This window comes from Anomaloglossus baeobatrachus, chromosome 6 (genome assembly GCF_048569485.1).
Source record: "Anomaloglossus baeobatrachus isolate aAnoBae1 chromosome 6, aAnoBae1.hap1, whole genome shotgun sequence".
Taxonomy (NCBI): domain Eukaryota; kingdom Metazoa; phylum Chordata; class Amphibia; order Anura; family Aromobatidae; genus Anomaloglossus; species Anomaloglossus baeobatrachus.
The window spans coordinates 177,955,468-177,968,844 of record NC_134358.1 but is presented as its reverse complement, the minus strand read 5'-3'; the positions used below and the strand labels follow the sequence as shown (position 1 = coordinate 177,968,844).

At 41.0% G+C, this 13,377-nt stretch overlaps 1 protein-coding gene across 7 annotated transcripts in view; it reads right to left on the bottom strand.

Annotated features, from left to right (window-relative positions):
* PTPRM (protein tyrosine phosphatase receptor type M) overlaps positions 1–13,377 on the bottom strand; it is a 993,494-nt gene that overhangs the window by 464,015 nt on the left and 516,102 nt on the right. For all 7 annotated transcript variants that reach the window (XM_075314524.1, XM_075314525.1, XM_075314526.1 and 4 more), the window contains exons 10-11: positions 9,849–10,050; positions 7,655–7,757 (exon numbers count right to left, since the gene is read on the bottom strand). In XM_075314524.1, coding sequence (XP_075170639.1) covers positions 7,655–7,757; positions 9,849–10,050 — 305 coding nt within the window. The remainder of the gene's footprint in view (positions 1–7,654; positions 7,758–9,848; positions 10,051–13,377) is intronic.

The window sequence follows — 13,377 nt, the reverse complement described above, 5'->3', positions numbered from 1 at the left end:
CTTTAACAACTATTCACATCCCATGCTGGTCCCTATGAGCAGAATACTCCTCTTCTATTCTGAGCCAGTTTCTATACATGAGGACTGTCACACATTACAGGGTGCAGCCGCCACTTCATCAGGTATAATTGAAATATTTTAATCACCAAAAGGAAACATCTAATTGAATACATTGTTCTGTTGAGTAACAGTAATGCATCTCCATGTATTTGTGCTGCGGGAACAAATTTCGGAATAAATAGCTGCCTTAATGTCAAAGAATTAAACAGTTTTCTTGTGCTCCCGCAGACATGGTATAAATCCTGTAAATCCTTTTTCCCTAAAGTGATTTAATAAAACAAGACGCTAACACAAAGTTAACAAGCTGCACCAACACCGTCCTTGTGGTGGTTACTATGGAAACTGCATCAAGATTTGCTAAAAAAAAAAAAAAAAAAAAAAAGATATTATCTGGAACAAAAATATAATATATTTTCCCACAGTGGAGTCTGGGAAAAATGTTTACACCAGCTCAGAGCTTAGGATTCCTATAATTGTTAATGTCATATATAACGTATAACCTCAATTAAAATTTTGGAAGTAGTAGAACAACCCTGTAATGCACTGTAGGCTTGATGGATAGCTCTCCTCGTCTGAATTTTCCAAACTATCAAAACTCCTGGACTAACGGACAGTCATCAAAAAACATATTAAAAATGTATTCAGAAGTATTCTGTACAGGACGTCTACAAGCTATGTATTGTGAAATACAAGACGCAGGAAGAGGAATATACACTGAGGACCTGCTCCACAAAGGCCCGCCCCCAATACACACATCAATCAAAGTGCACGGCATTTCTGCAACTTTGATTAAAGGTATTTCACCAACTAAGCATCCGATTATTCAACAACAGGTATGCCTGGATACAGCATCCTAGTGCCAGTATGGCACTGCCTTTACTTCATATAGAAAAATCCTGGTGGTTGGATCCCTCCAAAACAGTTTTTGACATAGTTGCAATAATGAATGGACCCCACTGTCTCTTATTGGATTCTTACAGAAATACATACACTTTTGTTTCAAAAAGTTTAAATATACTAAAGAAGCATGTGACTGCAGCAGAGGCATGATATCAGGCTTACTGAAAGATAAGAGAACCTAAAAGTTCATCCTACACAGAGGACCACCCTACAGCAGGATCTAAGGGTCTTGTCACAAATTTCTATACATTTCTATATGAGATAACATTGTGTGACTTCTTCAGGGACCTGCCAATACGAAAAAGAAGGGTAGGGTTCTTAGGTGTTATTTCAGTAAAAATACAGCCCCTTTCAGACACGTGACTCATAGAAGGAAGGGGCAGCTCCCTGTCATGTTGGACGGTTCCGGCACGTCACAGCTTACAAAAAAAACTAAACTTTCTTGGACCATGGGACCTTTTAAATGTGGGCAATTCATGCACCTGTGAAAGTGAACATCTACTTGTAAGTGCTTATAAAATTCAATTACAATAGCAATGGTCATAACTTTTTGTCTTCTAGATAAATCATTTAACTCTGTTTATGCAAAGTATATGAAAGCCTATAAAAAGTAATTTATCTCTAATTTTACAATATAAATAAGTTCAAAGTTCTGCGTTGATGAATTTCGCCAACTAAGAACCATATCTATTGCAGAAAGGAGTAGGCTTCCTGCAGGCACCACTAGAGGGAGCTAAAGAGCTTATAGTACATGACTCTATCCTGTCTATCTATTCCTGGTAACACATAACATACGTAATAAACTTCTAAATGTCTTTCTGCACATTGCCACTATAACAAGATTAACGGGGTATCCTCAAGTTTGGAAGTCATACCCAATCCATGTTCCCAACTAAGATCAAAGGAGATCTCAGCTGTCAGATGCCAATAATCAGGAAGTTATCCACTATCCTGGGGAAAAATGAAAACGTCCAAACTTGAGAATACCCCTAAACCTGGGAACCTGTCAGGTGCAATATGCACCCAGAACCATGAGCAGTTCTGGTTGCATATTGCTAATCCCTGCCTAGCTGTCCCTGTATCTAGTAGCATACATAAAGAGATCTTTAGAAGAAGTATTTCTAAAGATCTTTTTTATCATATGCTAAAGAGGCCAGAGACTAGTCGCAAAGGCATTACTTCCCCCGACTAGTCTGCCCTCTTAGCATGGTAACACGCCTACAGGGGTGTACTAACATGCTACTCAATGCAGCATCACCAGCGTTGATGTGCATACCTGTATTCGCTGTCTCCATTGTTCAGAAATCCCCGGCACTTCCAGTCAGGCGAACTAGACCTCGCTGAAGCCGGGACGCATACACCCGGCTTCATAATGCACATGACCGGAAGTGTCGGGGACTTCTGAACAACGGACAGTGGACACAGCGTACGCACGTCACTGCTGGTGATGCTGCATTGAGTAGCATGTTAGCAAACCCCTGTGGGCGTGCTACCATGCTAAGTGGGCAGACTAGTCGGGGAAAGTAAAGCCTTTGCAACAAGTCCCTGGCCTCAATAGCATATTATAAAGAATTTTTAGAAATACTTTTTATAAAGATCTCTTTATGTATACTACTATAGCCTGGGACGGTTAGGCAGGGATTAGCACTATGCACACAGAACTGTGTGTGGTTCTAGGTGCATATTGCACCTTGCAGGTTCCCTTTAAGTTTTCAAGGCTTAAAACAGCCATGCAGCTGGTACTGCTACATTGACTTGAACGATCCATACTTTTGGGAAGTAATTTCTAACCGTCATCCTTTTTCTTTATTTTCTATTCTGCGGTAGGCCACTTCAAGATTTTTCTTCAAAATATAATTTAATGTTGTTTTTCTCATTTTCCGTTTGCAAATCCTTTTTTTTTTTATAGGCATGAAGTAAACAGAATAAATTTATGAGAGATACTTCAGCCAGAAAGGGTTTGATTTCCTGTCTAGATTCATGATTATACAGAAATGTAAGATTTAATAGACAAAGATTTAGAATTACAGAAGCAGGAAATGTAATTTTATGATATAGACTTTAATCTAGATCCCATGAAACAACAAGGAGACACAATGTGCGCCTATTCTGAATTACAAAGTAAACTTGTAATAGTAGATAATATTACCTGATTAAATAGTGGGTGATAAAAGGGAAAATAAAATATATGAGTTTCTCAGACTGTGCCAGTTTTGAAGGTGCAAAAAAGATTGACTTAATACAGGCATATAATGGAAAATAGTCTTCTGGGAGTCTGTTGGATCATATCTGACTGCGGCATGGTAATACATTTCTGACAGCATAGAAATGATTCTGCTTACACACTATATAGGATTGTGTATTAAAGCAGTCTAATCATTGAAATCCAATACAAGGCAGACCTTAATAACATTACAGCACTGAACGGTACATAAATATAAAACAGAATGCCACCGCGTCTTATGCAATATGAACCACACCGTAAACGGAAAGTATGGCTTCGCAAGTTAATCCATAAAGATAGGTCCTTTCTGCGGTTATAAAGCAATGCTGCATGGTGATTATAATACATGACTTGAAGAGGCCCTCACATGACTATGCACAGAATATCACAAAAGTGAGTACACCCCTCACAATTTGTAAATATTTTATTATATCTTTTCACAGGACAACACTGAAGATATCACCCTTTCATACCATGTAAAGTAGTGCACACCTTGTATTACAGTGCAAATTTGGCGTACCCTCTACATAACACACAGGCATTAATGTCTAAACCGCTAGCAACAAAAGTTTGTACACCCCTAGTTGAAAATGGCCAAATTGTACCCAATTAGCCATTTTCACTTCCCAATGTCATGCCTAACTGGTGTTACAAGGTCACAAGTGTCAATGGGGGGCAGTTGTGTTAAATTTGGTGTTATCGCTGACACACACGATCTCCTACTGGTCACTGGACATTCAACATGGCAAAGAGTTCTCTGAGCATCTGAAAAAAATTTGTTCCTTTACCTAAATATGGCCCAGGCTATAAGAAGATTTACAACACCCTAAATCTGAGCTGCAGCACAGAGGCCAAGACCATACTGTTGTTTAACAAGACAGGTTCCATGGAGTAATACATGGTCTCTAACATCCACCAGCTCTGTGATGTCGTCGTGGAGGATGGAAGAGGATCCCAGTGGCTCCTGTGAAGCACTCATGAACTCCATGCCCAAGAGAGTTAAGTCAGTGGTTGAAAAAATGGTGACCACACAAAATGTTGACACTTTGGGCACAATTGGCCATGTTCATTTAGGGGTGTACAAATTTACACTGTTATACAAGCTGTACACTGACTGCTTTATATTGTATCTCAGTGTCATATCTTAAGTTTTGCCCCATGAAAAGATATTATAAAATATTTACAAAAATTTGAGGGTTGTACTCAATTTTGTGATATGCTGTAAAATACAATGTGACCTTTGTAATAACAATGTGCAGATATTAGCAATCAAAGTATTTGGAGCTTAATCAGTTAATTTTCATTAAGTCCAGGTGGGTATTATCACACAGTTTTCTCTGGTGGCATTTACAGAGTCTCCTTGGATATTGTCTCCCTGTATGATGCTGTCTAATCATGAGAAAGTAGCAACACTCAAAGGAAAGAAAAACATGTCCTCACAATAGCTTACAACAGGTTTGTGAAGTGTCTGTGATACTGTATAATGATACAGCCCTGATTATCTGCATGAGTCCGTGTGAGGGGAGGAACAGCGCAGCTGAAAGTGTAATGTCACACAGCTAAACTGTGCTGCACTGCCCCTTCCCCACGTCAACTCATACAGGAGGTTAGACCAGGAGATCAGAGCTGTATTATTACCTCTACACTGGGAAATCTACTCAAAGCTATGGTCTGGGCGTGTTCTTCGTTCCTCTGCGTGTGGCTAACTGCTTATGATTAGTCAGCTTTTTACAGGGAAAATATGTACACCCCCCAATGAAAACTATCTAATAACACTCACTTTGACTTTGCAAAACTAAACTCATCAGTGTCCAAATACTTTGACTGTTAACGTCTCCACTCTCGAGTGGTGAAATAATAATTAACAATAATTTATTCCACTCTGCAGTCACTATTACATCTTACGTCCAGTTCAACAATGAAAATTTGGCAAAATGTCCGCTTAAGTGGGGTTAATCTGAATTACAATTAGAGTTTTTGTTGTTTTCACAAAATAAGAATCATTTCATCTGTGCTATTTTTGCCATATAAAGTTGCAGAAATCCATGATGAAAAGACTGACTACAGATCAGATCACAGATTAGGAGAAGTCTGTCACTCTCATAAAGGAAATTATGTCCATTATATAAGGGACTTAGCCCGTATCAGAATACCAATACATGTACCAGAAATATAGATTTAGTCCTGTAGATGTAAATAATTTGACTTTTATTTCATATATAAATGAGGGTGTTTTGGTGTACCCTTGGTGGGGCCAAGAGGTCAGTGAACTACTATGCCCTCCTTATTGCATATCCAACATTGTCCCTGATCTTCTTGGACAACGACTTGCTTTCCATCACTAAACACAAATCCCTGTTCCGCCACCTGACACTGGAAGAGCCCAGCAGCACCCACACAGTGTCAGTGCACTCAGGACGGGGGCAGACACGCTCTGACACTTGACTCCAGTCAGTCTTGCTATACCTGGTAGTGTAGAGCGCATGCTCCTTCTGAGAATTGTCAGAGATCAAAGCATGCCTACATCTACCTTAAATGTTGGTATGTTACACATTGGATATAGGGCTTATGGTGGACTTTATATGTCTTCTTTCTACTGACATTCAATTACATTTATAATTTTTAAGAAAACAACTTGATATCATGTAATGCAACTAATAAGCGCCAGCAAAAATAGCAATCCCTTAAGAAGGATCCATTTAGCACACTTGTATTACTTAGGCTGCTTTCACACATCTGGTTTTTGCAGTGCAGCTCAATCCGGCTCAAAAACCTATGCAACGGATGCGGTGAAAAGAATGGATCCGTTGCATAAGTTTTTCCATGTGGCCCGTCCGTTTTTTGACGGATGCGGCTTGATACTGAGCATGCGCAGTTCAAAAAACCGCATCCGGTGGCCGGATGCGGTTTTTGCCGCAGGACGCCGCATCCGGCATCCATAGGCTTGCATTGTAAATGCGTTTTTTTCGCCGCAGACAAAAACGTTCACTTGAACGTTTCATCCGGCCACTGCATCGGCTAAATATGCCGCATCCGGCAAAAAACGGACGCAACGCAAGGCCATGCGGCACAATCTGCCGCTAATAAAAGTCTATGTGGAAAAAACGCACCCGGCTGTAAAAAAAAAAACGAATGCGGTTTTCCCGCAAAGCGCCGTATTGTGCCCCATAGCAAAAACCGGATGTGTGAAATCAGCCTTAGGTGCACTTTGCACACTATGACATCGCAGGTGCGATGTCAGTGGGGTCAAATCGAAAGTGACGCACATCCGGCGTCGCTCTCGACATCGTAGTGTGTAAATCCTTTATGATACGATTAATGAGCGCAAAAGCGTCGTAATCTTATCATTGGTGTAGCGTCGGTCAGTTCCATTAATTGGGAAATACCGATGTTACGATGTTGTTCCTCGTTCCTGCGGCAGCATACATCGCTGTGTGTGAAGTCGCAGGAGTGAGGAACATCTCCTACCTGCGTCCTGGGGCTCACACCGCCTATGTGGAAGGAAGGAGGTGTGTGGGATGTTTACGTCCCGCTCATCTCCGCCCCTCCACTTCTATTGGCCGCCTGCCGTGTGACGTCACTCTGACGCCGCATGACCCGCCCCCTTAATAAGGAGGCGGTTCGCCGGCCAGAGCGACATCGCACAGCAGGTGAGTGCATGTGAAGCTGGCGTAGCGATAATGTTCGCTACTGCAGCTATCACCATGATATCGCAGCTGCGACGGGGGCGGGGACTATCGCGCACGGCATTGCAGCATCGGCTTGCGATGTTGTAGTGTGCAAAGTACCCCTAAGTGTCCTCTGCAAGTGAAGCCCGATATGGTGAGAACACAAGGTTCAGGAAACCTTATCTACAACTTAGGAATCACAAAGCACTTGTTTCATATAAATGCTGCAAAAAAAGAAAAACAACCACATTTATGGAGCGTGTAGAGTCAAGCTTACATACTTTTTAACCCACCTTACTCTAAAATGAAAGTGGATGTTCTGTGTCGTAAGCTGCTACATAAGATGTGTCCATAGAGCAGGGGTTTTCATTAAAAAAGACCACCTCCTGCTTTATTGCCACACTGTGACACAAGGGTACAATTAACCTGGGCAAAGTCTTTACATAGGTAAATATTGAAAGTTGGTAAGTGTAAAACAATCCAGATGAAAAATGTGCTGTAACCCTGGATTTTGCTGATAACAGCAAGCAATTACATTGCTGGAGCGAATAAGCCACCCACACACCGGAGCTGCCGCTTTGTTCTCCATCTTCAAAGAATCAGCCACTTGCATCTGGATCAAATGATTTAAACAATGCTCATCAAAGTGCCTTCCTTACGACTGTTATTTAATTTAATTAGTCTTAATACAGACATGGATTTACACAGTGTACACTGCGCGAAAAAGTAATCCCTAGAAACATATTCAAGAAATTAATCAATTAAATTTTTTTTAAGAAGATCTTTTTTGTCTTTCTTATACCTGATTGGAGCGCCTCTGCTCTGAGCGGGCTTTAGTAGAACTGTCAGTGTGCTCTCCGTCTGATTCACAGGTGTTTCCAGATCATACGCTGGCATAGACGGTGCTGGGAAACAGAGATGGAGAATAGGCTGAAAAATGACTTTCCTATATCTATACAGAACAGCAATATGAATGCAACACTTTTGTTTTTTTGCGCCCAGTTTTAATTTGCCGGACTCTGATCTATGCACATAAAAGGCATTTTTCTCTCAAATATTGTTCACAAATTTGTCTAAATCTATGTTACTGATCACTTCTCCTTTGTTGAGATAATCCATCCACCTCACAGGTGTGGCATACCAAAATACTCTTTGGACAGTATGATTATTGCACAGGTGTGCCTTTGGCTGGCCACAATAAAAGGTCTTCCTAAAATGTGTGGTTTTATTGCACAGCACAATGCCACAGATGACAAGTTTTGAGGGAGCATGCAATTGGCATGCTGACTGCAGGAATGTCCTTCAGAGCTGTTGCCCGTGAACTGAGTGTTCATTTCTCTACCATAAGCCATCTCCAAAGGAGTTTCAGAGAATTCAGCAACAAATCTAACCGGCCTCACAACCGCAGACCACGTGTAACCACACCAGTTCAGGACCTCTACATCCAGCATCTGTTGCGTGCAGTTGGCATACCGGCCAAGTACCCAATGTGTTAGTAAGTGGTTGTTTTCTTAGTATGTTACACCTGTGCTGCCCTTGCATTTATCATGGGGGCCTGCTGCATCCTGGTGTGCATTTGTGTTTTGACATGGTATTGGTAAGTATGGCTGTTTTTTCTTTTGAGATGTTTTTTCAATCTTTTTTCTTTTTTCAGTGAATTGTTCTCATTTGTCTAAACTCACACAACATAGAGGCTGTAAGACAAGCAGAAAAAAAGTGGCGCTAGGAGGGGAATAGAGCTGGAGTGATGGAGGCTTCAGAGCTACTATAGCCATTTGGGGAATAGAGCTGGAGTGATGGAGGCTTCAGAGCACCTATAGCCATTTAGGGAATAGAGGTGGAGTGATAGAGGCTTCAGAGCTACTATAGCCATTTGGGCAATAGAGCTGGAGTGATGGAGGCTTCAGAGCTTCTATCAACATTTGGGGAATAGAGGTGGAGTGATAGAGGCTTCAGAGCTACTATAGCCATTTGGGCAATAGAGCTGGAGTGATAGAGGATTTAGAGCTTCTATCGACATTTGGGGAATAGAGCTGGAGTGATGGAGGCTTCAGAGCTACTATAGCCATTTGGGCAATAGAGCTGGAGTGATAGAGGCTTCAGAGCTACTATCGCCATTTGGGGAACAGAGCTGCAGTGATAGAGGATTCAGAGCTTCTATCGACATTTGGAGAATAGAGCTGGAGTGATAGAGGCTTCAGAGCACCTATAGCCATTTGGGGAATAGAGGTGGAGTGATAGAGGCTTCAGCGCTACTATAGCCATTTGGGCAATAGAGCTGGAGTGATGGAGGCTTCAGAGCTTCTATCAACATTTGGGGAATAGAGGTGGAATGATAGAGGCTTCAGAGCTACTATAGCCATTTGGGCAATAGAGCTGGAGTGATAGAGGCTTCAGAGCTACTATCGACATTTGGGGAATAGAGCTGGAGTGATAGAGGATTCAGAGCTTCTATCGACATTTGGAGAATAGAGCTGGAGTGATAGAGGCTTCAGAGCTACTATAGCCATTTGCATATCAATTTAACCACTTAAGGCAAGTCACACAAGAAATGAAGTAAAGAAGTAAAAAGTCTGTAACATGCCAAATCGCCTCAATCATAAATGTGAAGAATCTTTAGCTTAGCGCCTTTAGATTTAGGATGCCTTAATCTTTAAGTCAATGATAATAAATCTGTATCCCAAGTCTATGATACATTTCTGCATAATAGCCCAGCAGGAAAATAAGCCATACTATACATACATCATGCTTATTGGCGCTGCTGATATTACCCAGAGAAGCTCAGGTGCATCACATTGAACATTAAGCCTTGACTTTGTAGATATTTGTCATGAATTCACTTCTGAAGTCTTATCTGCCGGCTGCAAAGCTTCCACATCACATTATTGTCATAGTGACTATCACCAGTCTGGATTTTCTTCAGAAGCCAGATAATAATGTACAAGTAGAGATACCAAGATTATAAAACAAACTATTTCCATCATTCAAAGAAATACCTGAGATCTTGGTAGTAAACTGACTAGTAATGGGGGGGCCGAAGCCTTTTGCCGTGCTGGCTCTTATTGTGAAAGAGTATGTTGTGCCAGGATACAGTCCAAAGAACAGGTAGTGCGTTTCATTTCCTTGCTTTATAATCCGGCCACTTTGATTGGATAAATCTATTTCTGGGTCAAAGGAACTGACTGCCTTGTAGGAGATCTGTAGAAAGAAGCAAGAAGAATTAATGGAAAGTCAATGGAAAGTCTTGTGTTGGCAGTGCGAGATTACATCTTTATCCGGTAAGCCCTTCTGATGCATGCACCGTCAGACATTTTATGATAAAAGATCATATTCCTCCAGACTCTTCAAAAGCAGAATCCAATGAAGGAACTCAGCCAAAACTGTTATGAGCTATTACTTTTATAGATACAAGGACTTAGAGCCAGATGGATTACTAATGTGAAAGATGGCTCCTGACTTAACCTAATACCTACAAGTTGTTTGCCTTTGCACTTCATACGTATAGACTATAGTCTGCTCCTGTCTTTTAATAATTACATTGCCTTAAAAGATTAGGTTTTCACAATGATGGACACCCTTTCTCTGGTATTTTTTGTATATGAGGAGATTCAAAATCAGAGTTAGTGCGAGCTCCACAGACAGCTCTGTAGATATAGAGAGAGTATAAGGATAGGTGTAGTGATAAAAAGCAGATACGGCTCACTCATATAACATAACGACACAGACCGCACATCCAAAATGTACACACTAGTCTATTGCACTTAACCAAAAATTTACAAAACTGAGTTAACTTTCTGGTTAGACTGTATGAAGCCCACTGAAATGTCAAGGTAAACCTCTTAGTGGGAATCTGACCTTTACACTAGAAGTCCCAGGAATTTCGAGCTCCATAGGGTTCCAATGGTAGAAATGTTAAATGACCCCTCTCTGGGACTTCGAGTGTTAAAGGTGTGGTGCTGTGGGTCAACCAGTGCTGGGGTGGTACCACACCACCAGGGACTTCATACAGTCTAATAAGACTCATTCCATTTGGCCCAGGTGTTTTTAAATTAGCAAAAGACTGAAAAATGATCCAACTTTTTTTCCCACTATTTTGAATTAGACCATGTGGTCGGTGACTTGTTTTAGTTCCATTAATTTAGTATTGGTGTGGTGGCCATTGTTGCTGTGGTGTGAGCCTGTGGGGTGTTGTGACCCGGAGACATAGGAGTTTTGCCTGTAGAAAGAATGCATACTGTGTGATAACTCTTTGCACCCCCTGCAGGTACAGTATCACTTTCCAGCTGGTCGCCCCATAGAACCTTTAAGGTCCAGGACCCACTCAGAGGTTCGCCGTGACGTGGCAGTGGGCTTCATAGAGTCTGATCAGAATCTTGACTAAGAACCTCATGTTAAGTTTTGTAAGTTTTTGCTTAGCTGCAATAGATCGATGTATGAGCGCGGGTCAATTGTTTTTTTCTACAGTCATTCATTCTAATTTTGTTTTTTTAGTGTTAGCAATGTATTTCCACTGATAAACCTTAACAACAAGTCATTTAGTGGTAGGTGGGAATGGGAAAGTCTGTGCATTGGCTGTATATGACATTAAATTCAATGGACTACACATGGGTAGTCAAAAATCCAAAGAGAACTGGAGTTGAACCTCATCATCCCCAGGGTCAAAGACCCCCAGATCACACATATGGCATGATTCATTCAAGAGTCCATCAATAAACAGAACTTTATTAAATGTATATTTAATGAGCCCAGATATTATATTCTTATTGTGATTAGATGAAAATTGTGAATCCGGTTTGGTATTTACATTATTATACATGTTATATTATATACTTTTTATCTTATTATTATTATTAGAATGCTTTTACTTAGAGACTTCTGGCCTGTTGTAGACATCCTGTCAATAAATTACACATCTTTCCTAAAAGTAAAAAAATAAGTATGGAGGATGAGAAGTAAAATAATAGTTATGCATTGATTTTGTGTCATCTTCTTAAAAAAAAACTTTTTTCAGAGAAACTTTTCATAAATCATGCACTTAAAGTGCTGCACTTATAAAGATTGATGACATTTTGCTAGGATGTACCATCAATGTGTGATCACAATGGAAAAGCACAAGCGCTGAAGTTCCTTGAGCTTTAGTAAAAACATTGCCAACTTTGTCATTGTCCTGTGTCTGTTATTGCAGCTCAGCCCTATTTATTTCAGAATCTCAACACAAGACAGAGACACTCTTGTACTGAGCCATTTCTGTGCAATATTATAGTAGTTGTAACCTCATATGACTGGTAATTTTAATTAAATCGAGTCTGTCACTCACCAAAACTCATATTAAACCATAGTGCCAGTGTGTCTGCATTTTCATCAGCGTCATCAGGTCTTATATAAGACCTGTGAAAATGATCTAGGATGGAGAACTTTGAGCGGAGTGGGCATATAGGCAGGGTTTATTGCAAAACAGTTCTTCTACACTTATACAGCTGCTAAAATCTAAATTAAAAGTACTTTTCAAGGCTAATTACTGTCCTTTTTTGTGGTAAAACCGCTGATACCTGCATTCACTGTAGGGATAGCTGCTGGAGGAGGGATATTTTGGGATTAGAACAGGCATATAGGCAGGGTTTATTGTAAAACAGTCCTTCTATACTTACAATGCTGCTGCAACGTAAAACCAAAAGTCCTGTTCAGGGCTACATATTTTATTTTCCTTATTAGTATCAAAATGTTTGCAGGCATAAAGCGTATCTACCTAATTTAAAATGTGCAAGGTATGTGGTAAGGTACGGGGAAGTGCACATGCTGCTGCTGCATGCAGAGGCCGAGGGCAAGGTGAAACTGTGGCTGCTGCAGCAGCACAACCAACATGCTCATCCAAGAGACCTAGCTTCCTGTCCCATTTTGCAGGAGGCACGGGACACCACTCTTGAAGCCAGAACAATGCGACCAGGTGGTTGGCTGGATCACAGATAATGCTTCCAGTATGTTTACCAGCACCACCCAGTCTGCCACATGGCCCAGTCTCACTAGCCAAGAGTCTGGACCACATAATCCTCACTCTGATCCTTCTTCAGTTTCTCTTCCTTATGCTGTTCCCATTCCAGATGAGTGCTATTTCCATCCATTTCAGTGATTTTTCTATGTCCCCTCCCCAGCCCTCTTAGGAGTGTCTTCTGGAAATGCTTGAGTTTCCCATTGACTTCCATTATATTCAATGTAGAGTCGAGCCCGTCCGAGCACTGAGCACTTGAGCATTTTAGTGTTCGCACATCACTATTAGCAATAATTAAATTATTTGCCTCACAATAAAAGAATTACATGTTTCTTATACATTACACCACGGCCCCCCGAGGAAGCTAACAAAACGTGCGCGTCGGGGCACGTTTTCCACACTGGCATCCACCTGAACATGGGTAATTATGTTTAACCTTTGTATTGCTGCATGTTGTGTCGGGGAATAACTTGCTTTACCCTGTGATTTCGTCACTATAATGACTGTCTGAAATTCCCCTACTCCTACGGCAGCATGTA